General features: G+C 46.4%; 1 protein-coding gene across 2 annotated transcripts in view; it reads left to right on the top strand.

Annotated features, from left to right (window-relative positions):
- plekhg5b (pleckstrin homology domain containing, family G (with RhoGef domain) member 5b) overlaps positions 1-27197 on the top strand; it is a gene marked incomplete at its 3' end in the record, with an annotated part of 53229 nt that overhangs the window by 7832 nt on the left and 18200 nt on the right. For both annotated transcript variants that reach the window (XM_080015955.1, XM_080015956.1), the window contains exons 2-8: positions 582-658; positions 22068-22209; positions 22765-22864; positions 23160-23220; positions 24460-24551; positions 24660-24796; positions 25761-25927. In XM_080015955.1, coding sequence (XP_079872081.1) covers positions 582-658; positions 22068-22209; positions 22765-22864; positions 23160-23220; positions 24460-24551; positions 24660-24796; positions 25761-25927 — 776 coding nt within the window. The remainder of the gene's footprint in view (positions 1-581; positions 659-22067; positions 22210-22764; positions 22865-23159; positions 23221-24459; positions 24552-24659; positions 24797-25760; positions 25928-27197) is intronic.

Genomic DNA, 27197 nt, shown 5'->3' with positions numbered 1-27197 from the left:
CCAAGGGCCCTTTGGTGTCCACTAATTACACAGTTTTTCCTCTACTCACTGCAAGGGTCCTTGAAAACAGTGTAATTGTAGTCTGAGTGAACGACTTGAGGTGAAAACTCTTGTTTATTTTTGTTTTACTCTCTGATGCAGTGAGCAGAATGTTGCCTGCTTTCTGTCCGTTTTACCATTTTATTGTCAAAATGCAAATCATTAATTATATTTTAATTGGTATCCAGGAGAAAAATACAGCACTTGAACGAGGGGGTTGTCTCATCTAATTTTTCGAAAAGATTTTTCTATGGAATCTAGTTGTGTCTGGGGGAAAGAAAAAAAAATAAAATAAAAAAATAAAGCTACATGACTCCACCCCCCACACACACGCACACACACACCTACTCTCACACACACACACACACACACACACACACACACACACACACACGCACATGTGTTGTCCATTCCCCAACCTCTCCACACTGTCATTTTTTTGGTGTCTTTTATATTTTCTTTTGATGTCTTGGTTTTTGCTGATATTGAAATATCAGAACACAGATATACTCAAAATGCTCTATTTCCTCACTTTTTTTTAGATGACAAACCTGTCCAGGAGGAGGACTGGGTGGCGTGCCAGCACCCTGATTGTCCTGAGCGCCGGCGTGCTTTAAAGGTAAGGCCCTTCTAACTAGTGTGTGCCACGGCGGGCTCTGTTGGGATCGATTTGATTGATGGGATGAGAGTCAGGAGGGTTCACCTCGTTCCCCGGTCCCCTGCAGGCCCCCTGAGCTCTGGCCTCCCCCTCCTCCTTCTCGGAGGTAGCCAGAGACCATAAGATCTCAGTGTCATCGCCCCCCCCCCCCCCCACTACATTACAATGGAAACCAGGCAAAGCAGAGCTGCGATGCGCCATTTTTTTCCTCTCCCTTTTAGGTGTTAAAAGGGGTGTGGGCCATGAGGCTCTGTGTCTGGTCACTAGACTGTGAAATTAATTATTTCTTTGAAGCCGCTGGTTTCTGAAAATGGGAGTCTGGCCAGGAGTCCGAGTGAAACCGGCACATTGTGTGGTTGGCCGGTCTGTTGGCTCGTTAGTCGGCTTTGCCCCACAACCCTTCCTTTTCGTCCCCGGAGCAGGGCATTGTCAGGATTTTTCCTTGACACCTACCACCCCTCGGCCACCCTCTATACCCGTCTGCAGTGGAAACAATTTACAGTGAGTGAATGGTATGGAGGAAAGCAAGTCAACAGAATGGATAGTGGGTTCACACAACGCAGGGAGAGGACTGGTTTTATATAGTATTTCTTCATAGCAACCAAGAATAATAAAGTTGTGAGGACAGCCGAGCTAAAGAGCTTAACCTGCCCTATACCTGCTCCCTGTCCTCCTGCTCCTCAAGTTATTGAGCGCGGGTCAAAACTCCACTTTCCCTGGAAGAGGAAAACCTTGGAGCCCCTTGTGCCCATTAAAAAAAACCCAGCGAGGCCCCTCTTGTTTTGTAGAATTTGTTTATAGAGCTGAGCCAGTTAACACACTGTGTGTGTGTGTGTGTGTGTGTGTGTGTGTGTGTGTGTGTGTGTGTGTGTGTGTGTGTGTGTGTGTGTGTGTGTGTGTGTGTGTGTGTGTGTGTGTGTGTGTGTGTGTGTGTGTGTGTGTCCTGCGGTGGCACCACGGCAAGCTGTTTGGGGCCAATCATGTCTGACACCATGGGTCTCCTTGGCCAGGGTCACGGCCAGCGTTATGTAAGGGGATTAGGAGAAGACTTGTTCGCCTTGTGCAGACACAGGGAGACAAAGGAGTGGAACAGGCTGACAGTGGAGAAGACAGAAAAAACGGTCAAACACGTAGAACAGAAGGATACAAATTCACCTTTTTTTGTCTGAAACCGAGCTGTTGTCCAGTAGGTTCTTTAAAGGGTGACATAAATCAGAGAGAGGCTGAGAAATTGTTCGATCTTTCCATAACGCTGGGGGAGCAAAGGAATCTGTTTCGGGCTTTTTGTGACCTCTCTGAAACAGCAGAGGGCAATGTCACAACAGAGCTGCTTTGATTCTGGTAGCGCGTTCACTCTCTTCAGGATCTTGTACACCGGTGATTCTCAACCCTTCTTTTTCATACCAAGGACCTCGGCTTGATACCCATTAGGGCCACGAACCGCCATTTTGGATCTAGTATCTGGGACCCAATCTGGGAAGAACTTTATTGTTGATTTTTATTGGCTCAAACCATTGTTTGGAACCGCTGTTTTACACTATTGAGACACTTGTACCATTCCAGACATTGAGAAGGTAAATATAACATTTGACCGCACCACATGCGCACACTTCAAGATGCATCATCCTCGCTTTGAAAATAAAAAGCATTTAAGTTAAACAGTCCACTTTAGGAGTTCTTTGAAAGTTCCTTTCTTTGTAAGGACCGTCTCTTTGAACCTCTGACTGTTTGGCAACAAGACACAGAGCAGATCCAAACACATAGGGAGAGAACATCAGATTTCTCCTTTTTCAGGGCCTCTCCTTCGCGGCACTAGAATTGGTTGCATCTGAAATGAGGGCCCCCCCCCCCCACGTACATCAGTTCCCCCCGAAAAACACTCCTTCCCTTCCAGTGAAAGAGGCCTTGGGAGTGGATGAGTTCGTCTGAAGCCAGAAAGGTCAATGAGTCACAGCCACCGTGCTGTCACCACATTACACAACCACGTGCAATGGGCTTAGGTGGGGGGACATGTGTTTTGTTGGACATTTCGACCCTTTGTGAGCTTTGGTAGTTGAAAGGGGGTTGTGTCAGCCTCACAGGTGGCTGTCAGGAGATAGGCCTTCATCCATTAAGTCAAAGCAGAGAGTGGCGTGAGATATGTTGGTTTGTGCTCGAAGCTAGCCCGAGCTTGCTTGCGAGAGACAGGCCTTCACACAGAGGGCCAATTATCCCCGTATCACTTGCTCCTCCTCCATCTGCGTTTTCTCTTCATTCCCCTCCCTCACGCGTCGTTCACGGGACAGGACCAGACAAGGCCATAAAGGTGTGGGTCACCATGGCAACGCGGCCCCTCCCTGCCGCAAACAGCTGGAGGCAGAGGTGTGTGTGTGTGTGTGTGTGTGTGTGTGTGTGTGTGTGTGTGTGTGTGTGTGTGTGTGTGTGTGTGTGTGTGTGTGTGTGTGTGTGTGTGTGTGTGTGTGTGTGTGTGTGTGTGTGTGTGTTCAGGTGGGTGGGTGGGTGGAGGTGAAGGTTTCAGTATGCTGATGCTACGTTGGGTCTATTTTGGTCTCTGAGTTTCCGTTCTCACCCTGGATTTAAAATTGTTACGTTTTCTCGATCGCTTTTGGTTTCATCCTGCTTTAAATCCTCCTTCTGGTGGCCTCAGCAAATCACAAGTTGTGAAATATGTAGTACTGTTGAAAAGGAAATACTAAAATGTAATTCACACCAGCATGCAGAGTCATTGGGAGAGGATGAATTGTGAAATGGGTGTTTGTGCTGTGGAGTTTTTCTTTTTACAGTTTTAGATTATAAGGTACTTTCCCAAAATGATATTTTGGACTTGTTAACCTGTTAATCCCGATGGACCTGCCGGCGAGTCCATGGTGCAGTGCGTGTTTGACGAACGCTGCTCTAGCTCAGTTTTTAAGCTGAGTTTTAGGTTCTGGTATTAGTGGAAACGAACATTCCAGAAGAATCCATAGCTATAAACCATGTCGTGCTAGCTTGCCCTGAAGTGGGCGTAACATAGCTCCAAAGTCTGTGACCTTTTTTGACAAAAGTAAATGGGCAGGGCTATTTTCAAGTGGGTCCCTTGACCTCTCACATAAAGATATCTGAATCAAATTGGGCTCATTAGAACCGCAAGAGTCTCACCTTTACAGCCACGCCTGACATATGTCGGCTACATAGGGTATGTTGCGTTCAGGGTCCTAATCACACCGTTTTCTGCGTGCAGTTAAAATATGTTATTTTTGGCTTTTTTTTGTGCACACCGTGGTACCTAAACAGTGATGGAATTGCAGAAATTGGTGTGGCTACAAAGCGGAGACTTGTGAATCCAAAGAGTCCAGTTGCAGTCATTCCTGATGAAACATGGCCTCATAGTAACATGTAAGATGCAAAGATCCACTGCCATCAGTTCCGTTTCGAATCTGATAAATATCTGCCGATACGATACTGATGCTGCGGAGCACATCGCTCCTGAGAAAATCCCACCGAATTCTCATGGCCCGATGGCAAATTCCCCGCGGCCCGGCACGGTCCATGAGCTGGTGGTTTGGAACTTCTGCATTAGAGGGCATTCCATCGGTGAAGGTTGGGTTTATTTCCTACTTATGCCACATCGGAATTACTGGACATTCTGGTCAAAAACACTCTTTCATTTGTACACACAGTGAAACGCCGGAAGAAAGGGAAACGCGCCGGTGCGCTCGTGTGTCTCCGCCGACGCAGACGTCGCACACAGTGACCGGGAATATTTCTCTCTAATGTGTGTTCACTGTGCAACATTCTCAATGAACTTATATTGAACTTTATTGCTCATTGTGGCAATTGCTGCCTGCAACAAGCCACCCAAGTGGCGTTTTCAGTGCCCTCCGACAAAGAGAGACAGGCGATGGAGTTGAAAACACACCAGTTTATTGTAGGAAGTGGGCAAGCTGGAACAAGCCCGGAGCAGATGGAAGATGTCATGACAAGGGATCCCCTCCTGTGTGTGTTTGTGGGGATGGGGGTTTTACCTGGTGCTTGTTTATTACTCTAACGAGCAACAGATGTACAGCCACACTGATCCTGGGCGCAATTACCTATACCCAAGACAGAAGTGGCTGCTCAAACCACGCCACCCCCCACCACATTCATCACATGTGAATTGATTCGCTAACGTTAGCCAAAACGTTTCTAATCCATTATTCTTTTTTTTTTTTTTTTAATACACTTTTTTACACAAAAACAGCATTCGAATAATGTTATCTTTTTCTCAATTTTTCCCTATTTCTCTATTCGAGTCTATTCGACTTTCATTCCAACAGCCATAAAACACAGCTGAATGGCTGCTGTGCAGTGACATTTGCCCAACTCCAACTGCCAGTTCCTATTCGTGCATTGGGCTTTACAGGTTAATTATTTGCCCAGTTGAATTCTTAAGGAGGCAGGCCATTAAATTAGAAAATTAAAACGGTGCCTTCATGGTCCAGCGCAAGCTGTGGAATGGTATTTGTATTGGCACCTGGATTGGCGATGTCAGTCCGATATCCGATAATGATTAATAATTTTATCAGGTGCAATTAAAAACATGTTTATTACCTTGTAAATGATAGAAAACATTGAGATACAGTTTCAAGCTGAGTCCTTAAGGTCTCAGCTTCCTGATGGTGTAAGGCACTTGTGGCACCAACTGCTGACCCCCCCCCCCCCCCCCAAAAAGGGGCCCCAAGCTTAACAGATTATTCCTTATAAAATACTGTTTGTACTTGATTCAAACAACTCTTAATTTACTCAGCTGAACTGAACTCTTAGTCTGAAAATGTCAGGGATCTGACAGCTTTAACAAGTGACTTGTTAAGAGCTTTGAGTAAACCTTATCCCAACACTAGGTTACACTAGGTTGACATGTTCAGTATCTATCAAATAGATTAATGGCAACCAGGAATTGGGCTCCCTATCCAGGTTAGGACGAACGGAGGATGCGTCACTCCTGAGTCGAGCCCGACACGACTGGATATTAAACCTGCTTGATGTCTCGCCGGCGTCTGCGAGCCACCAGGGAGCGCTTGGCGAGCAGTCGGATCACGTTGTGAGCAGTTCACACGACGCGCTCGTCGCTCACGGGAGCGGGCTATGATTTTTCCTCTGATCTGGGGCTTTGCTCGGCAATCTCCAAAAACCTGTCGACGAGTGGAAAATCAGGCCAGAATCACATAGTCTGAACTCGGCATAACAAATGTGATGCAGCTTGGCACTTTCACCATCACCTCCACCATGAAATCAACTTTTCTTCAAACTACTTCTCTTCAATTAATTAGCTAACTTGGCCTTCTTTTGAGATACTATTTTTAGATAATGAGCATTACGTGTACCAAACTTTAAGGATTGGCTGTTTTGGGAAATGGGGCTGCCCCCTCAAAGTCAACGAGTCGAATCATCAGTCGGAAACCCGTCAATCGACTGGAGATTCTTCAAGTCAAGCAGTCTTTTATTCATTTATATATATTTTCCCAGTCAGTGTGCATTACAATAACAGGATAAAACTGATAGAAGATGCAAAATGCACAGGGATAACATCTCAATGGGAGAATTATAAATAAGGGAAAATAAATGTATTTTTCTAAGTGTGAATCAAACACGGCTCTCCGAGCCCTGTTCCACCAAATAAAACTACTAAAAACAGTATGGGGATGGGGCAAGAGTAGGGATGGGTATCGTTGAGAGAGAGAGAGAGAGAGAGAGAGAGAGAGAGAGAGAGAGAGAGAGAGAGAGAGAGAGAGAGAGAGAGAGAGAGAGAGAGAGAGAGAGAGAGAGAGAAGAGAGAGAGAGAGAGAGAGAGAGAGAGAGTAGAGAGAGAGAGAGAGAGAGAGAGAGAGAGAGAGAGAGAGAGAGAGAGAGAGAGAGAGAGAGAGAGAGAGAGAGATCTTAGACAAATATCTTAATCTTATTGCAAGTTAGAAACAGGTTGTATAGCCTAAATAAATAGAAAATACATTTTCTTCATTTCTCCAATACCGTTAACAGTAACGCCAGAGCTTATTGATACTGAGGTCTTGGGAGGAATTGTGTCTCCCTATTTTTATCCCTCATCTTCCTCTCCTTTCCATCCTCCTCCTTCTCGGGTGTTTTTATTTCACAGCTAATGAGGAACATGCAGTTTGTCTCTGAAAAGGTCTTAGACCTGATGGCGGCCAACACTGCCCCCACAATTTATGGGTCTACTCAGAAGTTATGGGAAGTGGAAATATCTTTCCTTTTCAGGTTTGTGTTTTTCTGCAGTCTCGGCTTTGAATATGGGCTAACTAACAAGACTACCATACAATTGTAAGCCCATTGTTTTGGGGTTTTTTTTTTTTTTGTTTTTTTTTTTATCTTTTTCGATTACCTTTCTACCACATTCCTATCAGTTCATTTATAAATAGACAGCTAAATTAGCAAGAGCCACTTCCTGCATCTGAAGTCTTGCAGTCTTGCTGTCTGGCAGTGTCACAACTTTTCAGTTTTTGTATTAATGAATCACATCCAGATGAGTCAGATACATAGACAGTAAAAACAAAAAAAATACTTGACATGTGATATTGGACTGTAAATGTGACGTGAATGACAGCCCTCTTTAATAAAGGCCTTAATTTGTGTTCACAAGTCTGATGTTTTAAATGCTGCATGGTCCTAATGGAAAATGGCCACCAAACATTGTTTTGGTGTGATTTACAAAAAGGTTGTTTAAGTGGTTTTAAGTGATTTGTTTAGGGTAAAAATGCTGTTCTTATTCTATTAGCATCAATTCTATGTTCTTTGTTTAGCTTGAGCAGTCTGAGCTTGTGTCTAACGTGTGGTAAATCTATAAGTGATATGCACTTTGCCAAATCTTTCACACATGCACTGCAACCCTGAAATTACCTGGACTCTACCCGGAGGAACTGTATGTGTAAATGCAAATGTCTGAATCATTTGGACCGGACATTACCCGTACTTTACCAGGCCAGCACCCTAGTACAAAGTCTGTGTAATGTACGATTGAGCGGTATGTGTGAACAAAGCAGGTGATTATCCAGAGCATTCACAGTGAGTGAGTGGGCGTGTTACGTGTTAAGGTGATGACGCCTCCAACATGCGACTGATGACATCATCAACACGCCCACTCACGGAGGGTGAAGGGTCATTTACCTTCGTGCGGATCTTTGTGCACGGAGCGTAGCTGCTTCGTACTCCTTTCTGCTTTCCTTTATTACGTCCAAATACATGGAGTATCAATGCCAAAAATGATAAGTCTGTAGCCTCGTCCACTATCTTGGGTATGCTTAAACTCCGCAGCCTCATTGCGTCACTTCCTGCATCCTGCACGCTCTACCCAGGCTCCGCCCCTCATCTAAACCAAACTGGTTATTTCCGGGCGGTGTAAAGGCTCCAGACACAGACAAGCTCCGGTTGTGAGCTACATGTGTGAAAGGGCAACTCGACCTGACCTGATTATCCGCATATTGTCCGGAGTTCATGTGTGAAAGCATCGTCGGTGTGCTGGCATCTCTAGCCAGCATATATGATGAGTGATAAACATTCCTATTTATGTCTGCTTAGCTTATACACTTCAATTAGAAGTTAGTGCAGTCATAGGAGACCCTTAAATAGATGGCCTCAATGTAAAAGACTGAATTTGGCTCAATGATGAGACATCATGCAGCTAAATCTCCTTTGTGTTGGAGTTTCAGGCACCTGTCAAGTGTTTATTTACAGTGTTCCAAACAAGGTTACGGTCAGGATTTCAACCTCAGCCAGTGAACCGATCAAAAAGTTTCTTACACACCGATGTACTATTCCATTCCATCGGGAGGTTATGGTCCAAGAAAAGACTCCTAGAAATATCAAGAATTTTGTTGATGTGTCATAGACCATGAGTCAAAATTTTCTTGGAAGGATTTTCCTGAGTTTCGCAATGGCAAAGATGTGATAGCGTTTCTTTTTTTAACCTGGGTAAAGGGGTGATTTATTTTCAGTTGTATAATATGTTTTTTTCCCAGTGTAACAAGTCTCGTTGCATGCAGTCAGGAATGGGATCCCAGCTTCGCTGTCGGGAGAGAGAGCGAGGTGAAAACACAGCAGCAGCTCAATCCTCTGCTAATAACCTCAATTTTCTGCAGCTGCGTCCCCTTCCGGTTGCCAGTACTGGCTCTCCCCACCTGCAAATGGCGCCAAAATCACTCCCCATTGCCACACCTAGTATTGTGTAGAAAAATGTAAATGACATGTGACTGTATCAATACATGCTGGTTAAATCTGAATATCAAGTGGAGGTCCAAAATCCTCATGTAGCATCAGTGAAATATGGCAAGAGAGGGATGCCTGTCCATCAGCGCTGGTGTTTAGAATATTTGACTTGCGTCCAACAACAACAAGCCCACTGGACGTTGAATGATGCGTTGCCATCGAAAAAATGTCCTGTCAGGGAAGCATAAACACTGCAGGGGGGTCCCAGTGACGCCATCTCCAGCCCTCAGGAGCATCCCAGCCAGGAAGCAGCATAGTGGCAGACAGGGGAATAACAGGAAGACGGCACCTGAGGGGCAGGGCCGATGGAAACGGCCTTGCATGGACTGACCAATATAGCCAGGTTCAAAGATTCAAGGGAACCCCCCTCAGCGCTGAGATGGGCTGGGAAAATATCCCCAAATCCCTTGCATGCGAAGCGCCTCTTCGTGGCAAAGCCCGCTAATTATCTGTTTGCTTTTCTTTCCTGTGTGTAAACAACTACTACCTAATGAAGGTTTTGAAGAGTGGCAGTTTGCGTGGCTTAGTTAGAGAGGTGATAATAAGCCTGGAGAAATCTCCAATTCAAAACTTGTCATTATTCCTGTTGCGATGAGTGAGGGTTTCTCTCTCCGTGAAAACATCACCTCTAGAATTTAGGACAGCATCTCAACATAATATTTAATTTTTGTTTTTTTATTAAATAAAATTTAAAATTTAAAATTTAATAATAATGTTAAATAGCGCCTCTATATTGTTTTGCATTTTTCATTGCATTTCTCTTTACTTTCTTATTTTATTTATTTTTTTAATCTATTCTTTTACAAGATTTTTCCTCCCCCTATCCCCCTCGATCAGTTTGTAGTGACCAATTTAAATTGTCATGGACACTTACACGTAAAATGGACCCTTTACACCTAGTACAAAAATATAATAATTTAGATGAATTGCTGGTGTTCGTGCTTGTGTTCATTTTGTACAGTTTGAAAATGGCTAGACCATTTTTTTATTATTATTATTTTTTTTAAAGCTTCGGGCCTTTCAAAATATGCTATATCAGGATTTTTATTTTTGCAGACCTGTGGACCGCCAGATTGGGAACCACTGAAGACTCAGAGTAGTGAAATAAATACAGTTTTGCCTTTTTCCCCCTTGTGGCCCATGTTAATGGAAAGGTCAGGCATCGAGGAAAGGTCACTCATGTTCAGCCCCCATCTCCCCCTCCAACAATGGCAGTGCCACACGGGTGTAATCCCTCAGGGTAATTGCATTGCCGCTGTCCCTCCTTTTAACAGTCTCCCCTAATTAAAGATGGCAACAGGGGGTGGCGGGGCAGAGATGGATTCCGCTCTTAGCCATGTTTTGAAGACACAGGGGAGGGAGAAATGGGGGGTGGGGCAGTAAGACACCCTCCACACCCCACACCCAACCCTGCTCCATTCCCCAAGTTGTCCCCAGCCTAGGTGGGTACATTTTTCTGTGAGCTCGCTAATTGTGGAGGATTTAAACGTGGTTCATTGAAGCTGAATGACAACAGACCAGAGCTACATGGTCAGTGTGGGAGACACCCTCTCGGCATGTGGCAGAGTTCAAGCACCAAAATATTTTTTGTTTCTACTCGCTCAGTCACAACTTTCATAAAGGAAACTCAGTGAAATCCCATATCTTCCCTTGCGTCAAAGAACAGATTGAAGTGCACTTGTCTGTGCCATGACGTTCACAGTTACTAGGTGTGATTCACCATAACTAAAGGCAGGTTCTTATGATTCATGAGTCACTGAGGATGTGTGCATTCATGTGTGGGTGTGATTGAGGAAGATGGGCGTGGTCCCCTTTTTTTTGGTGAGTGTGTGTGTTTGTGTTTGTTTTTATTACTGTCTTCCAGCTGTAGCTTCCAGTCTGGCATGTTCCCGTTTGCTCCTGGTTTTGTATCAGATTAATGGTGGCTGCAGTGCCCGTCAGCCTGGGAAGTTTTTGGGATCAACAGACACACTCTCTCTCGCGCCGAGAGACTACAGAGAAATCAGAGTTAGGGCTGGAATTTTAACCTTCAACACCTGCCAGCTGTCGGACTTTGGAACTATTTGTCAATTTTCCCCGGGTAAAAAAGTGAGGGATTGCCTGGCCTGGGACGGTGTGTTTGGCTGTGGTAGGTAAGCACCTTAAGGAACAAGCTCAATCCTGGATGCAAGGTGTGTGATGGCATTTACAGTTTTACTGTGACAAATGAAGTGCAAGGGCAAATCGAATAGGTTTTTGTATTGTACATTGTCTTTTATTTATTATAAGCCCTACATTTTGTCGGTTTTAATGAGTGTTGGTTTGTATTAGATTTGAGATTTGAGAGTAGAGCTGAAAACACTGTTGATCTATAGTAAACCCTTAACATTTAACAAACATTTTCATGACCGATTGCTACACATTGATTGGATTGGTTATATATTTGTAACGAGAAATGAATTCTCTCTCTGTCTGCCTTTCCTGATCTTTCCACTTGTGCCGTTAAGCAGGACAGTGTCACATACAGAACTCCGTATATAGCAGCCTGGCCCAGACTGTCCAACTTTAAAATCTGTTTTTCCCCAAGTGTCTGCGTATTTCACATCTGCTTCTTATATCAACAACGGAGGGGCTCCCTCTTGGCACCCGTCAGGGTTCTCGCCTTTCCATGCCCTTGACACAAGGGTTGAGAGAAGCTTCCAAATAATCAATTTCCAAGTCCAAAGTGGAACAGCTCAAGTCTCAATCCTGAGTCTGAGGAAAGTCACATATGTGTCGGAATACCCCCCCACACACACACGCACACTTCCTTTTTTATTCTTGTCTGCTATTTCACCCTTCTGTCTATCTTTCCCTCTTCTGACCCGAGGCTATGGATACAAAGGCTGGTTGCGTCACAGGACAGCCGGTGTTGTCTGAGACAGCAATCATTACACTTGACTTTGTTAGACCAGAAAGAGACCAGCTGTGGGTGAGGTGTGTGTGTGTGTGTGTGTGTGTGTGTGTGTGTGTGTGTGTGTGTGTGTGTGTGTGTGTGTGTGTGTGTGTGTGTGTGTGTGTGTGTGTGTGTGTGTGTGTGTGTGTGTGTGTGTGTGTGTGTGTGCGCGTGCGTGCGCGTGTTCCTTGAAATAGCACTTATTGTTTACCTCTATTGGTCTCTTAAGACAATTTCATCTTTACTTCTTCAGATTTAAGAGGATTTAGTGATGTTTTTGTGATCCTGTTTGTCGTGCATATCAGTGAAACATCAGGATGTCACCATGTCAATAGTTTACTGTGTCCTTGAATATAAAAATATACATAAGGCGCCATAGCTGGGAAGCTATAGGACAAATCTCTACTAGCAGGGTGTGAATTGTTGCTTGAATTCACTTTAACTGGGTGATATTAAATGAAAAGCAACGCTCAGTGTTTCTAAACAATCGCTGTCCTGTAACAAGGTGATATTTCACACCTTGTACTCGGGCCGCTCTCGTTGTCAGGTTCGTAGGCAAAGCTCTGTCCTTTGCTGCATGTTGAGACACTTTTCCATGGAATGCAAGGCCTTCTTCACAAAAAGGAGATATTTCCTGTGAGTATGTCCTACTGTATGTGTTTGTTCTCGAGCTTGTTGCCGTCTATGGCAAGAACCATGCTCAAGTAGGATGTTTATCTGCAGTTTGTGTTTGGGGGGGAGGGGTGAGGAATGACGTCAGGATCAAAAAGTGACATTGGCCGAAGCCCCATCTACTGCCAGGGCATTATTTTTTTTTTTGTCAAGTAAGGAATAGTCGTGGTAGCTCAAACCTCATATGCCGGTGATTAAAACCATTGCGTGTCTTCCACGCTGGTTGTATTGTGTGTTTTGCTGTACAGTTCTTGTGTCTTACTGCATTACTAGTGTGAATGTGACGTTATCTGTCTGTGACAGAAAAAAAGGCTCCCATTTTTCCCTAAGCGGCTGTGCTGCGTAATCCTGGAAAAAACAGTCTTCTTGCTCAAGCATGTGTCACTGCGGAAGGGGATGATCCACAGCGAAATGTCGAGTATTGCCCACGCAACAACTTATCAAGATGCCTATAAAGAAAAGTGAGTCATAACCGACCCAGGGTGTGAAAAAAAAACCATCCCTGTGTGTAGTTTGAGAAAACCCCTTCCCTGTTTGGACACAAGCCGCCGAATGTCACGCACTTGGGGTATTTATTTCATCAAAGCAAGATCTCCCTGGCTCTTAATGACTCCTTCTGCTCCGCCATCACCTGCAGATATTGGCTGTGCATGTGATGATATCATAGCCCCGTAAACCATCCCCACGTTGCTTCCATCTGATCTTTGCCCACAAATGAACCCTTCCCTCCTGCCGCGCGGGTCTTTGTTTTTTTTTTTTTGTTTTTTTTTACACGACGCCGCTTAAAGTCTACGTCTCGAAAGCAAAGTGAATCGCTCGCGCAACTTCCTCGGCCTTTGTTCGCGGAGGGTGAGACGCAACAAGTGCCTCCGTTTGAGCAAATCCATATGTGCCGGCGCAGGGAGAGCCGGTGAGCAGCAGGCTGAGGAGAGAGAGTTGGTTAGTTAATAGGAAGCAGGCAGGCAGAGTTGTTGCATAAGGCCGGCATTAAAATACCAGGCGCTGGCAAGCCCCCACCCCCTCGCCTCCTCCTTTGGCCGCCGAGGGAACAGATGGCAGCAGAAGAAAGGGTAAGGGCGCTCCTCGGCCGGTGCAAGCTTTTATTTATTGTAAAATACATTTCAGCTGGGCCGCTCCAGACCAGGCTGGGCTTTGCTTTGATCTACCGCTGCCGCTTGCAATCCCACCAACTGGGACGCGGCTAATGGCATCTTTGTGCAATGTTTAGGAAACCAGGCTCCCTCTCAGAGACCCATGGGGGTGAGTTGAGGCGGGTAGTAAACAGTCGCGTGCTCTTCTTCCCTCTGTGCCATAACAATTTTTGATAAACTGAATTCCTAAAAAAAATGGAGGGAGGCTGTCAGGGACCAAACAGTTAGGCGCAAGGGAGTGCTCATCTTAAGGGCCTTACTTTCCCAAAAATATGAATATATGGGAATAAAACCAGACAAAAATAGGTTCAATAAAAAGAACAAAAGTTACAAAAATGATAATAAGCTGTTCTTGGGCCCCAGAGAACTTGTCAACTAAACAGAACAAAGCTCAAAATAAATAACAAAAGAAGTGCTACTGAACTGAACCAACTGGACTCCAGACTGAGACAGGAGGGGGGTATTTATACTGGCCGGCCAAACCACGACAGAGACAAGGAAGGGAAGACAAACATTACAATTAGGTTACAGTCATCTTTTCGACACTAGATGTATATTCAATTTAGTATAGTAACCTAATGTCCTTCTCATGTAAAATGAGAATAAATTAGTTATCATGAAACAAACAATAGTTTAAGACAACATTAACGTTTCCAAACTCCCCCGTTCTTCTTAGGGTGTTGAAACCTTCCAACCCCCTCTCCCTGTATATAAGTCTGGCCCCTTCCGTTTGCTTGTCCTATGACCATCACCAGGCACTGAATGCAAGATGGCTCTGGAGCAACAAGTAAACATGTAAGATAAATAAATTAATGAAAGACAACTCATGAGTTATATGTGAAACAAGAACTATGTGTAGTGTCATTATTTGGTTTGTGTATGGGCATTATGGATGTTAACAGTGTATAGGGACAAAAATAATAAAGAAAGTAAACTATTGGGAATGTTAAGGGAGTGCGGTGGTTACCGCGATAAGGACTGACGTGCGGCAGGTGCTGCGGCCGTCACAGAGACAAAAGTAAACAGTTACAGACTCTAATGCTGCTTAAGGGCATGAACTCCGGACAATGTCCGTAATGTCCTTTCACATATGTAGCACACAACCGGAGATTGTCCGTGTCAGAGGTGTTAACACTTGGAATCACACTGTTTGGTTGAGGCGAGGGACGGGGTCTGGGTAGAGCGTGCAGCAGGCAGGACGTGACGCAATGATGCGTGAAGCTGCGGCGTTTACAGCACACCCATGATGGTGGACAAGGCTACTGACTTATCAGTAATTGTGACTTTCTTGTGTTGATACTCCATGTATTTGGATGTATCCGCAATATAAACGAAAGAGTGGAAAGAAATATAAAGGAAAGCAGAAAGGAGTACGAAGCAGCTACGCTCCGTGCACAAAGGTCCGCACTAAGGTAAATGACCCTTCTTCACCCTCAGCGAGTGGGCGTGTTGATGACGTCACCAGTCGCATGACGGCGACGTCCTCAACACGCGAAACGCTTACTCGCTGTGTATGCTCCGGACGATCACCTGCTCTCTTCACATATACCTCTCAATAGGACATTGCACAGACTTTGTACGAGGGTGCTGGCTGGGTAAAGTCCGGTTAATTAATTAATGATAATTTCAGGGTTGCAGTGCATGTGTGAAAGCACCTTAGGATAAGTTCTGTGCACCGTCAGGCCACTTCGATAGTAAGGGTGCTCCCAACGCCAACACTCAACTCAAAACTTTTTTTTTTTTTCCTGTGCCAATGCGTCAGGCTTAATGCAGTGAAACTTTGATCTGATGCCATATTCTTTTGCTGGTGCTAAAAATGTTGCCAGCACGGCTGGCTGTAGGGCTCTGGAATGGAAGAGATATACTGTATAAACTGCTGAACGTGCCACATATCATGGCACTTAAGTCTTAATCGCTTACATCTATACTGCCTTGTATAGAAGTCCAGTGGCTCATACCATTGGTATGAGCCTGTGCACGGTCACAGTGACTTGTGTACATTTCAAAGGTCGGCGTATTTGCGCTCTCGACCGTGAAAAGGAGACAGTGGAGCTGTCTGTTCTGTACCCGCAGACGATGAACTGCTGATGATGTGTACATGAGTCTCGGGCACCTTCGATCAGGAAGTAGGGGTAAGACGGCATGAGTTGGTCTGACCCAAGTCTGTCTGGTTTTGGGTGTGTGCGCGAGTGCGCAACAATCATATTATTTGTACAAGACCATGCATGACTACGCTGTCTACCCAATCATTTGTCTGCGTGTGGGTGTGTTTATTGGGATGTGTTTCTGTCTCTTTCAGACAAAAGACAGAGGGGAAAAAACATTGTGAAATTGACTTAGTAGCTACTGCCACAGCTGAGCCCTTACTCCCAATTTTTCATGGGTGAAGAGGGAGAAGAAGGGAACTCTTATCTAGTTGCCAAATAAATGATGACTTGCATGTCAGGATGGGGGGCCTTTTTTAAAGTAGCATTTTCTGTGGGAGTGGAGTGATGGCCAGGATGAGTATGAGGATGAGGCCCATCTGGTAAAACCCAGTGTTGCTGCTTATCACCTCAAGTCTTAACAAAGCCCCAAGTACTGAAGCAATATAAAAGTATTTTAGTGAGAGGTTGGACGTTTTCTGAAATTACAATCCAACATTAGTCATGCATTGTACGTTGTGTTGGTTCATCCAGGCTCCGGTGTGTGTGTGTGTGTGTGTGTGTGTGTGTGTGTGTGTGTGTGTGTGTGTGTGTGTGTGTGTGTGTGTGTGTGTGTGTGTGTGTGTGTGTGTGTGTGTGTGTGTGTGTGTGTGTGTGTGAAACTCCAAATATTCCAGACACCACAATCCTTTGCTGGCTGTAATAAACTGATTGGTGCCGACAATCAGTTCTATCATATGCTGTCATATTCCTGGAATTATTTATGTTATTTCCTCTTTTTTTAATAGGATTCTGTAAATATAAGTATTACCCCATACCCTCTCCTCAAACACACACACACACACACAGAGTAAAAAGAAACTTGATAAAAACAGAAAACATTGAGGTAGGCCCAAAGCATGTTAATGACAGTGTCACAAGTCATTAACCTCTTTTTGTTTTGTTTTTAACTGCGTACCTCTCACTCATAACTCATGCAGCGAACTCGGGACCAAACCAAATCTTTTGAGCAAAAAGACTTGTCGCAAGTCCTGGCGTTTTTTAGTTTACATCTGGCGGTGTGCGCGAATCATCAAGCGTTTCCCGTCTGCTGGCGGTTGAACTGTACATAACAAAACAGTGTGCATCTGCCATGCTGCCGATCCCGACTCCGCTCTGTTCCTCCAGGTCACTGTAGCCTGCACGTCAATCCCTACTGTCTTTGTGTCTTTTACCGTTCTTCCTTCCAGATGTGGACACACACGCATACACGCACACGCACGCAGAAAGATGCATGGTTTTACGTAAGTGCTAGGTAGGCTCTGGCAGGACATGCTGTTCTGGAGTTTGGGGTGTTTATTCAGTCAGGGCGCAGAGAGACAATGGGTTTGATGAAGTGCTTTTTGCCCCTCAGCCCCCCCCCCCCTTTTTTTTATTATTATAATTTTTTAATACAAGGAGAAAAGATAATGTATACCCCTTTCGAAGTTGCCTCGAAGCAGAGCTGTAAGTAGTATTTTTAAGGTATGTAATCTGAATGCTTTCTGATGTTTCACTTTAGGCATTCCTTCTTCAAATCAAGACGTTGTCCTCGATAGTGAAAACGAAACAAATAATGCTGCCTGGCCCATGCTTAAAATTCCCTACTTCCCTGATTACAAATCACGTAACGGTTATTATTAAATTGGTCTCTTGGTCCCTCCCAAACGGCATGTCCTGCCAGAGCACACCTAGTGCTTACGTAACATTTTGTGTGTGTGTGTGTGTGTGTGTGTGTGTGTGTGTGTGTGTGTGTGTGTGTGTGTGTGTGTGTGTGTGTGTGTGTGTGTGTGTGTGTGTGTGTGTGTGTGTGTGTGTGTGTGTGTGTGTGTGTGTGTGTGTGTAAAGGGTCTATCATTAATGTTGCCCTCATCCTATTAACTGCCATTGTAAGTTCTGTGTTTGTGTCATTGTATGTAAAGATATTTGTGTGGCCTCTTGTAGTTCAGCCAAAGGCTGCTCAAGTTGATAAACTGAGCAGTGTGTGTGCGTGTGTGTGTGTGCGTGTGTGCGCGCGCGCGTGCGCTGGGTATTGAAACAATACTTCATAAGCAGGTGCCACGTGGCAACCCAGACAAGAGCTGCCAAGGGGATGGTGTGTGTTCCCAGCTGGTGAGGCAGTGGCAGATGAGGGGAAGGGGGGGGGGGGGGGGGGGGTGTATGTGTGTATATTTGTGTGTGTGTGTAATTGTGTTGTGGGTAAGCTATTTCGACTTCAGTCCCCCGCCCCCCCCCCCCACATAAAAAGAAAAAAGCCTTCACCACTAATCCAGTCAGATCTGAGGGCAGGCGTCTGTTAGCGGTAGAGTAGTGGGGGGGGGGTTGGGCATACACACGACACAAATGCTCACCCAACACGAGCCGTCTCAATTCACGCCGCTGTCCTTACCCTCCACGGTGCCTCATGCGCACACGCACCTGTCAGCAGTCTCGGCTCCAGCCCCCCGCCCGCCCGCCCCCTCGCAGCATCCCTGTATCGCGGCTGCCCATTCCCTGATAGAAGGAACTGTAAGCGCATCCAGCTGGGAAAGAATGCTCAGGATAATGCAAGTCAGGCCGTCCTAAAACCCAAGCTATCAATCAGCTCTTTTCGTCAATCGGAATGTTCAGTATTACAAAAATTCCCCCGCTGCTCTTATCCTTCCCTATTTGAATGTCAAAACACGTCTCTGTTAGGTGTATATCTCCAGGTACGCCGGCTCCGTCTGCTGGCCTGCTGTGGGTCTTTCCAGAACCTGCCGGGTCCGGTGGCAGAGTCACCCGCCCCCCTTCTGATCCGGTGTTCATGTTTGTTTTGGCTCGAGCATCAGATACCTTTGACTGCTTTAGTCACAGTGGGAGCGGACGCCCGAACTTGTTGGGTTGGCAGGCCCGTCTCTGTCTGAGCCATCGCCAAAATATGTTGGTGTCAAATTTGCATACTCTCGCGCATCTGCGGCGCTGTCGTCCTAATCTTATTGTCTTTTGTAGAAAGAAAAAAAGTCGACCCCTTACGACGGTGCCAAATCACTACGCCCTTCAAACAAAGACGGGAAGGATGGAAGGGGTTCCTTCTAATTAAGTATCGGTTGCACATCACTTTGCCATCATCGGTACTGAAGAAGACATAAAACCGTAGAGAAGCTTCAAGCAAAGCAGCCAATTCAACAGCCCAGTAAACTCCCATGTCCATGGGTTAAAAGTGTGCGTTACCTAGCCATGCTCCTAAGAGGGGAGCATGACGACGTGCCCGTAGTAAACACAGCCGCTCCCGTTTTATTTAGTTTCAGAATTCGCTCTCTCTGCCTGCCTTTCTGTTTGAAACCTCTTTCTTGTTGAAGTTCTGGGTTTATTGACCCTGTGTGTACGGGAGGAAGGGAGGAGTCGGGGCTGGTGGCAGAGAGAGGGAGCGGCAGAGAGAGAGGGAGAGAGGGAGAGAGAGAGAGAGAGGAGAGGAGAGGGAGCAAAAAAAAAAAAAGGAGAAGACCCCGGCAGAAGAGCTCAGAGCGAGGCTGTTTAATCTCTGCAGGACCGTCAGATGGCTTTGACAGAGCGCAGGCACCAATTAGGACCGCGAGATTAGGGAGGGCTTTGTACTTCTGAAAAGCTTCTGGATGGACCCTTCGTCTTCTCCTTCTTCTTCTTTTTTTTAATTTATTTTTTATTTTATTATTATTTTTTTTTTAACCTCCTTCCTGTCTTGGGTTTATGTCTTTACTGGGACTCCCCACCCTGCCTCAACCTTATCACCTTCCCTCTGTTCTCCCCCAGCACCGCAGCCACTGCTTAACCTGGATAGACATTGAGGAGAGTGGATTAATAAGGCAGCTCATCGACTTGAGCTGTTTGTGGGGGGAACGCAGAGCCAGCTAGCAGGGCTGGTGGATGGTTACTGGGGTTTTTGGGAGGCCTGCTGGCATGGACATGGAGCCTACCTGCCCGACTGGGAGGGAGTGCTGCTCCCACACACAGGCAATGACGGTACAGTACAGGGGAGGGGAGGGGAGGGGAGGAGGGTCATTACTTTAATCATTACCTTTGGCAAGAAGGTGATCTTCGCCCTGGCGTGCGTGCGTGCGTGGGAGCCGCGTGTGATTGTGAACAATATATCTTAGTCGGAGATGGATTTTGATTTGTCACACAAGGAAGACATGATTGCATTTTGACAGCAATATAGAGCTTCCTTCAGATACGGGATTTCTTCTTCTTTGTGCTGGGGAAATTACAGTTCAACGGCATTACATTATTTTGCTAGTTTGGGCTTGAGAGGCTGTGATGTGGTGGTGTTTACTCGAGTGAGCAATGATATTCCATTTTGAATATACGCCCCTCAGCCACAACATTAAAACCACCCGGCCAATATTGTTTAGGTCCCCCTCATCCAAAACAGTTCTGACGGTCGAGGCATGGAATCCACAAGACCTCTGAAGGTGTCCTGTGGTATCTGGCACCAAGACGTTATCAGCAGTTCCTGTAACGCCATCCACATGATGTAAAAGAAAACGTGATTCATTAGACCAGGCCACCTTCTTCCATTGCTCCATGGTCCAGTTCTGATGCTCACGTGCCCATTGTAGGCGCTTTCGCCAGCGGACAGGGGTCATCGTGGGCGTGTTGACCGGTCTGCGGCTACTAAGCACCATATGCAGCAAGCTGTGATGCATTGTGTGACACCTTTCTATCATAGCAGCATTAACATTTTCAGCAATTTGTGCTACAGTAGCTCTTCTGTGGGATTGGCCCAAACGGGCTGGACTCGCCGGTTCACCGGTTGTCCTTCCTTGGACCACTTTTGGTAGGTACTAACCACTGCATACCGGGAACACCCCACAAAACCTGCCGTTTTGGAGATGCTCTGACTCAGTCATCTAGCCATCACAATTTGGTCCTCGTCAAAGTCGCTCAGATCCTTAAGCTTGCCCATTTTTCAACTTCAAGAACTGACTGTTCACTTGCTGCCTAATATATCCCAACCTTGACAGGTGCCATTGAAACGAGATTAGCAACGTTATTCACGTCATCTGTCAGTGGTTTTAATGTTGTGGCTGATCGGTGTAGATTCCAATTGGAAAGGGGTCAGCATTAACTTTGGTGTGCATTTAGCCAAGGGAAGTTTATTTTATGTAGGGCAACTTATGTTGTTATTTTTTTCATGCAACATGCTGTTGCTGCGCAAGTGACAGTGAATTGAATCTGCCCAGATACCAATTATACATTACAACATTTGATGTGTCTGAGCATTATGCTGCTTTGCCAAAGGTCTGTTTTCTGACTCTTTTTTTCAAAATTTATGATGTTAGACTTTTCCATCCAATCTGTGGGATATTAAATCACAACAAACCAATACACTGAATTCACCATGTATCAAGTTTTCATTTGAATTGGTTACATAAGGAACATGACAGCACTTTGCCAAGGGGGCAGTGGTTACCTCACGCCGATCTGTGTTTGTTGTTTTTTCAAGAAAGCCAGACTCCCTGGCACAAGTCCTCTCTCTGGTTTGCATACACTCTCTCTCACACACACACACACACACACACACACACACACACACACACACACACACACACACACACACATACATACACCTCCTTACCACATGGGAACAATGTCAGGAAGTACATTAGCAGGACCTCCATTGTATCTCCCTATACGTCCTGGTTTCCTGGTCAGGGCGCGGATGACGGTGGGGTGGGGAGTTCAGACATGTAATGGGGACCCCCCAATGTTCTTGGTTCTCTGATCAGGGAGGGAAGGGGAGGGGCTTGGGCCTGGCGGGGGGTGGGATCAGTCTAGCTCTGGGCAGAAAGAGCTTAATCCTGCAGCCTTCTGCTGCCTGTCTGCCTGGCTTTGTGAGCACCCTGGCCTGGAATTTCCCCCACGTGCTGACCCGTGGTCAGTTGTCAATGTTTTACCTCTTATGGTCAAGTCTTCTGTTATGTAAACCTGTGCTGGTCCCCGATCTGTAAATCCAGAGACTCCTCGCATGGCTTGAAATGATTTGGGTGTTGTCACAGTGGACAGATGGAGAAGTAGTAAGCCACTGTACCTCAGGAATGCCATGGCCAACAATGGCTGCCCCGTCAGCCATTTATTCAGACAATTGTCGCAGAGAGGAGTGTTTGAGATGTTGGTGTTTTGAGATTTTCATTTGAGCTTTTTTACTATGCTGTTTATTTGATGTCATTCCAACAGCTGAGCGCATCGTTTAGTTGTGCTAGTCTGACTGTCCCCCGTTCCTTCTGTCTGGTCTGTAGGTTTGCCACCACCCAGACTGTCAAGGCCTGAACAGCAAAAGCCCCCTTCACCTGTGTGAGTCATGTGACTCGCGCTGCCACTCCGAGAACACAGACAACATGCACTTTGACCGCCACCCCCGATTTGACTTGCAACCTCAAGGTAAGTGTTAGCATTTCTTAATTAGATTTTTCTCAATATTAGTTGAACCACGAAATGTAAAAACGGATAGGCTACAAGCAGCGATGTGCACTGAAACCCAGTGAACATGATTTCTCCTCCGGTAATGCAAATCTTCCCTTCTTGCCCTTGCAAATCCTGGGTTTCCTCCCTCCGCTGTTTATCAGGCCACACTGGGCTCATGGCCTCGAGGTCTTGGCTACACAAGAACTCAAGGCGGAAAAAGAATGACTTGCACGCACAATGCAAGCACAAACTCGTACACAAAGTATTAGTAGTAACTCGGAATAAGGGCTGAGCGATAGATCAATACAATTACATGATTTGAGACTAGATGTCTGGGGTTTTCGTTATTGTAATATGGTGATATAGTTAAATGTTGTCTTTAAGGCTGCATTACAGCAAAGTAATTGCAATTTCTAATCTTAATAGAGGGTTCTGGCGTTGGTGATATCTGCACCTCAGTGGCTAAAGCTCAAGTAAGCTTAGGGCTAACCAGTTAATGTGTCCGCCGCCGCCTTTTTCCATCCCCTTTAGGCTCCATCCTGGCTCGGAACGTGTCCACGCGCTCCTGTCCCCCGCGCACCAGCCCCCCCTCCGACATGGAGGAAGAGGACGAGGGAGGCAACGACCGCGGGTCAGTAGCCCTCCGTTACGTCAACCCGCTCTTACATCACCGCTGGCGTTTTAATGTAATGCTGCTCGTCAGCTCGTCTCTCGTCTCTTCAGACCAGAGGACAAATGCTCGGCATGAATGTGTGGCGCCTGACAGTGATTTGAATCGCTGGGATGGTATAACCCACTGACAGTAAAGTTAAAGTGTAACCCGCACAACGCCGTGTCTTTCTTGTTGTGGTTTCATTTCTGCCGACCGCTTGATATTTATTCAAGAGTCACGAAAACGTTTGAATTGTTTGTTTTGCTCTTTACAGGGAGCGTAAAAGTGGGGGGATGAAGTTGGTGAAGAAGAAGCCAAGGAGACGGCACACTGACGTAAGTGCCCACACACACGCGCGCGCACACACACACACACACACACACACACACACACACACACACACACACACACACACACACACACACACACACACACACACACACACACACACACACACACACACACACACACACACACACACACACACACACACACGCACGCACGCACTTACGTCAACAAGAACTAAGAAAGAAAGTGGTGGTCATTGAGAAACCATTTTACACAGTTGCCCAGAGGGGCAGAGGGTGAAAATACATGCCTGTCGGACTTGGAATTGACCACAACAGATGATATCTCCTGTTACGCCGAACGCCGTGTTGCCTGCGCTGTTCCTCTGCTGCGATTGTGAAATCGGAGCTGATCCGGGGGCAGCTCAGTCAGTCTGCCGGTGAAAAGGAGCCCCCATGTGGAGCTGCCGAGTGCCCGCATGCAGCGTGATCCCTGGGGAGTACACCGCAAAGCCTGATTTGGAGATTAGCTGTCCACGTTCTGCTCTGATGATTAATCTAAAAGGTTCTCCACGCCTCGCGCTGCACGCACGGAAGGAAGTTTACATCACCAGGGCTTGAATGAGAGGCGACCGTTGACATTCATTAAAAACAAAGCACAGCAGGCTATCCACCATATTGACTCTGAAGGGATAACCGCAGATATTTTACCTGATCAAAACAGTCATTATTGTACCTTCTCTAATGGTGAAGTTGAACTATTAGTCATTTTGCTGGCGACACCCTTGAACCTCTTCAAGGATTCCTGGCGGTCCCCGGAGCCCACGTTGAGACCCACTGCTCTATAGTGTACTGTCTATCCTATATTGAGGAAGATAAATCTCATATACATAAAATGAACAAAGACATTAGAATATTAGATTCAACTTATTGTCATTGCACAGAGTTACAAGTACTGAGGCAACAAAATGCATTTCTCCGCATTTACCCATCCTAGTAACTGACGTATCTAGGAGCAGTAGGCTGCCATATAGTGGCGCCCGGGAGCAGTTCGGGGATTAAGTGTCTTGCTCAAGGACACATCAGCGCTCTACCAGGAGGAGCCGCGGATCGAACCGGCAATCTTACGATTACTAGAAGACCCGCTCTGCCTCCTGAGCCACTGCCCCCCGTATAAACACATAAATAACACATAAAAAGAAAAACCAGTCAACAGCTTGAACGGTTACTGTCAAGATTGGATATAGTGGACATGCGATCACGGACCTGAATCCGTTTTCTCCGCAGGACCCCAGCAAGGAGTGCTTCAGCCTCAAGTTTGATCTCAGCGTTGACATCGACACAGAAATCGTACCTGCTATGAAAAAGAAAACCCTCAGGTGAGAGAAGGCGATCGGAGTCAAGGAAGCATCTCCGTATGGGGTGTGGATGGTAATCCTGCTATTTTGAACGTACATTGAGGCCTCCCTTTGTCGTCTGCTCAACAGAGAGGTTTTGGGTCCAGTTTTTGAAAGGAAGGGCATCGAGCTGTCCCAGGTGGACCTGTTCTTGGACCAGTCCAACACTCCGCTCTCCCTCGACTTCGAGGCGTATCGCTTTGGGGGACACTACCTCAAAGTCAAAGGTGAGAGTGACTGAATCAGTGGTGTGCGTGTGCGCGCGTGTGTGTGTGTGTGTGTGTGTGTGTGCGTGTGCGCGCGTGTGTGTGCGCGCGCGTGTGTGTGTGTGTGTGTGTGTGTGTGTGTGTGTGTGTGTGTGTGTGTGTGTGTGTGTGTGTGTGTGTGTGTGTGTGTGTGTGTGTGTGTGTGTGTGTGTGTGTCAGGTTTCCTCTCATGCCCACTTGCTTAGGCGAAAAGGAACAAGGAGTGGGCCGCGCTGTCCTGACAGTGCTAGTGTCGCTTGATTCTCAAAGGAGACTTTTCACTGATCTCAATCTTCCCGTATAGTGAGCTGGAGTTTGGTAAAAGTACGAGATCCTCCTGTTCTTTTTAGATTCCGACCGGTTACACGCGACGCCGCGTGTTCCCCCCCCAAGCCTCCAACGCTCGCTAGTCACGATGACACCATCCACCCCTTTTGCGCTTTGAAGCCTCAGCGTAAACTGGGAGCGGTGCCCCTCATCCCCTCATCCGCCCACGTCGACGCAGGAACCTGCAGCGTTTTGGATTAAAGGCCCATTCTGAGCTGGCTATGAAAGAGATCTCATGCCATGACTAATTATTACTCGCAAGTCGTTTGAAATCTCCACCCTCCTGACTCACACCTCTTGTCCACGGTCTGGGGTTACACGCAGGCCGACGCACGGGGGTCGCGACATGTGATCCACAGCCAAAGGTTGTCCCTAAATCACGTGCTGGGGGGGGATTAGGGGAAAAGCGAGATTAAAAGTGCAATCCCCTTCCGATCGTTCCATTCCATTCTATTTTGATCTAAACACACAATTTTGTTTTGTTTTTTTCAACCTGTACCCTTTAAGCTCCGTTGGCCAAAGCTTGTGCTACGCGCCATTTCACTTCAGCATTAGCCTGGACACCTGCACACCTCCTCAGTAAGCTATAACCTTTCCTTCATTATCGTTCATTGTTTAGCGCGGCCCGGTGACGAGCTGAAGGTGGAGCAGGGCGTGAAGGACCTGCGCTCGCTCAGTCTGCCCAACATGAAGCCCTTCGGAGGCCAGAGCTCGTACATCCTCGCCCCAGGCAGCGAGAAGGTGGAGCATGGATCTCTGGGACGGCGGGAGAGCGTCGATCTGTTGGTACGTTGCAATATTTCATAGTTCTACGCGGTTCCTAGCCACAGGAACTGGGTTGCACACATACACACCAACCCTCTGACGCCCCGGCAACTTACATGCTGCACCTTTTCCAGAATTTCACTCAGCGGTCTGAGCCCATAATGCTTGTGGGCAAAGTAGCATGTCACACTAATCCAATCATGATCTCATCGGTTTCCATTACCCTTATCTGCCTGCCCAGTGGAGGACTCAAGGTGTATTTGTGGGTTTCCTCTCAATCCAGTTTGTGTGTGTCTGTGTGCACGTGTTTAGTGTGCGTGTGTCCTCATTGTGTGTCTTTCTGTGCCTACACGTGCACATTCCACTGCGCTCTTTGCCCGTGCTATGGGAAGAGTTCATTTGCACAGTGGTTGCCACTCCAGGCTTCCTGTGGCTGCAGGAAGTTGTGACATAGTGCAGACTGGGAGCTGAACACTGAGCTTGGAAATGGGGCACGGAGTCATTGAGTTTAAACAGTGGACGTCGTGTCTGAGGACTTCTAACTATGGATTGAATAAAACTGTTAAGTTGAAAGAGCATCTCTCTCTCTCTCTCTCTCTCTCTTTCTCTGTCTGGCAACTCAACCTTTTGGTCATTAAATAACATAATATATGCCCTATTCTGGATGCTGGTGCTCCGGTTTCATCCCACCTCCAAAGACATGCAGATTAGGCTTGTTGGAGACACTAAAGAGTGTGTGTGTGTGTGTGTGTGTGTGTGTGTGTGTGTGTGTGTGTGTGTGTGTGTGTGTGTGTGTGTGTGTGTGTGTGTGTGTGTCCTTGCAGTGGTCTGGCATCCCATTCAAAGTATTCCTGCCTTCGCTTGGATAGGCTGAACAGAACTGAATCGGGGGCGATAAAAAATGAATGGAGGGTGGATGTGTACATCTGGGTGGTGCACACTGTATGTGCTTTGATTACTTATAGTGTATTGTGTCATCTTTCACTTTTGATGAATTGCCTTTTTTCAAATTATGTGGTTAAAGTTAGTCAGTGGGTGTGGTCCATCCTTTAGGCAATTGCAAGACACAAATATATGGGAAATTGGAGTGTGTGTGTGTGTGTGTGCGTGTGCGTGTGTGTCCATCTGCACGAACATGGGTGTCATCATAGCTCTGGGCTTAAAATGCAGATAGAGGCTTCGAGCAGAGGTGTCAAGAGTGTTTTATTGCCGTCTGCGGCGCAGTCAACAAGTGCACGCACAGAAACGCTGCAGGTTGCCGACGGCATTAGTCATACATTGCTTTATGACA

Source organism: Zeus faber, assembly GCF_960531495.2.
Source record: "Zeus faber genome assembly, chromosome: 15".
Classification (NCBI taxonomy): Eukaryota; Metazoa; Chordata; class Actinopteri; order Zeiformes; family Zeidae; genus Zeus; species Zeus faber.
The sequence above is the reverse complement of the archived record's forward strand: the minus strand, read 5'-3'. Positions and strand labels throughout refer to the sequence as shown.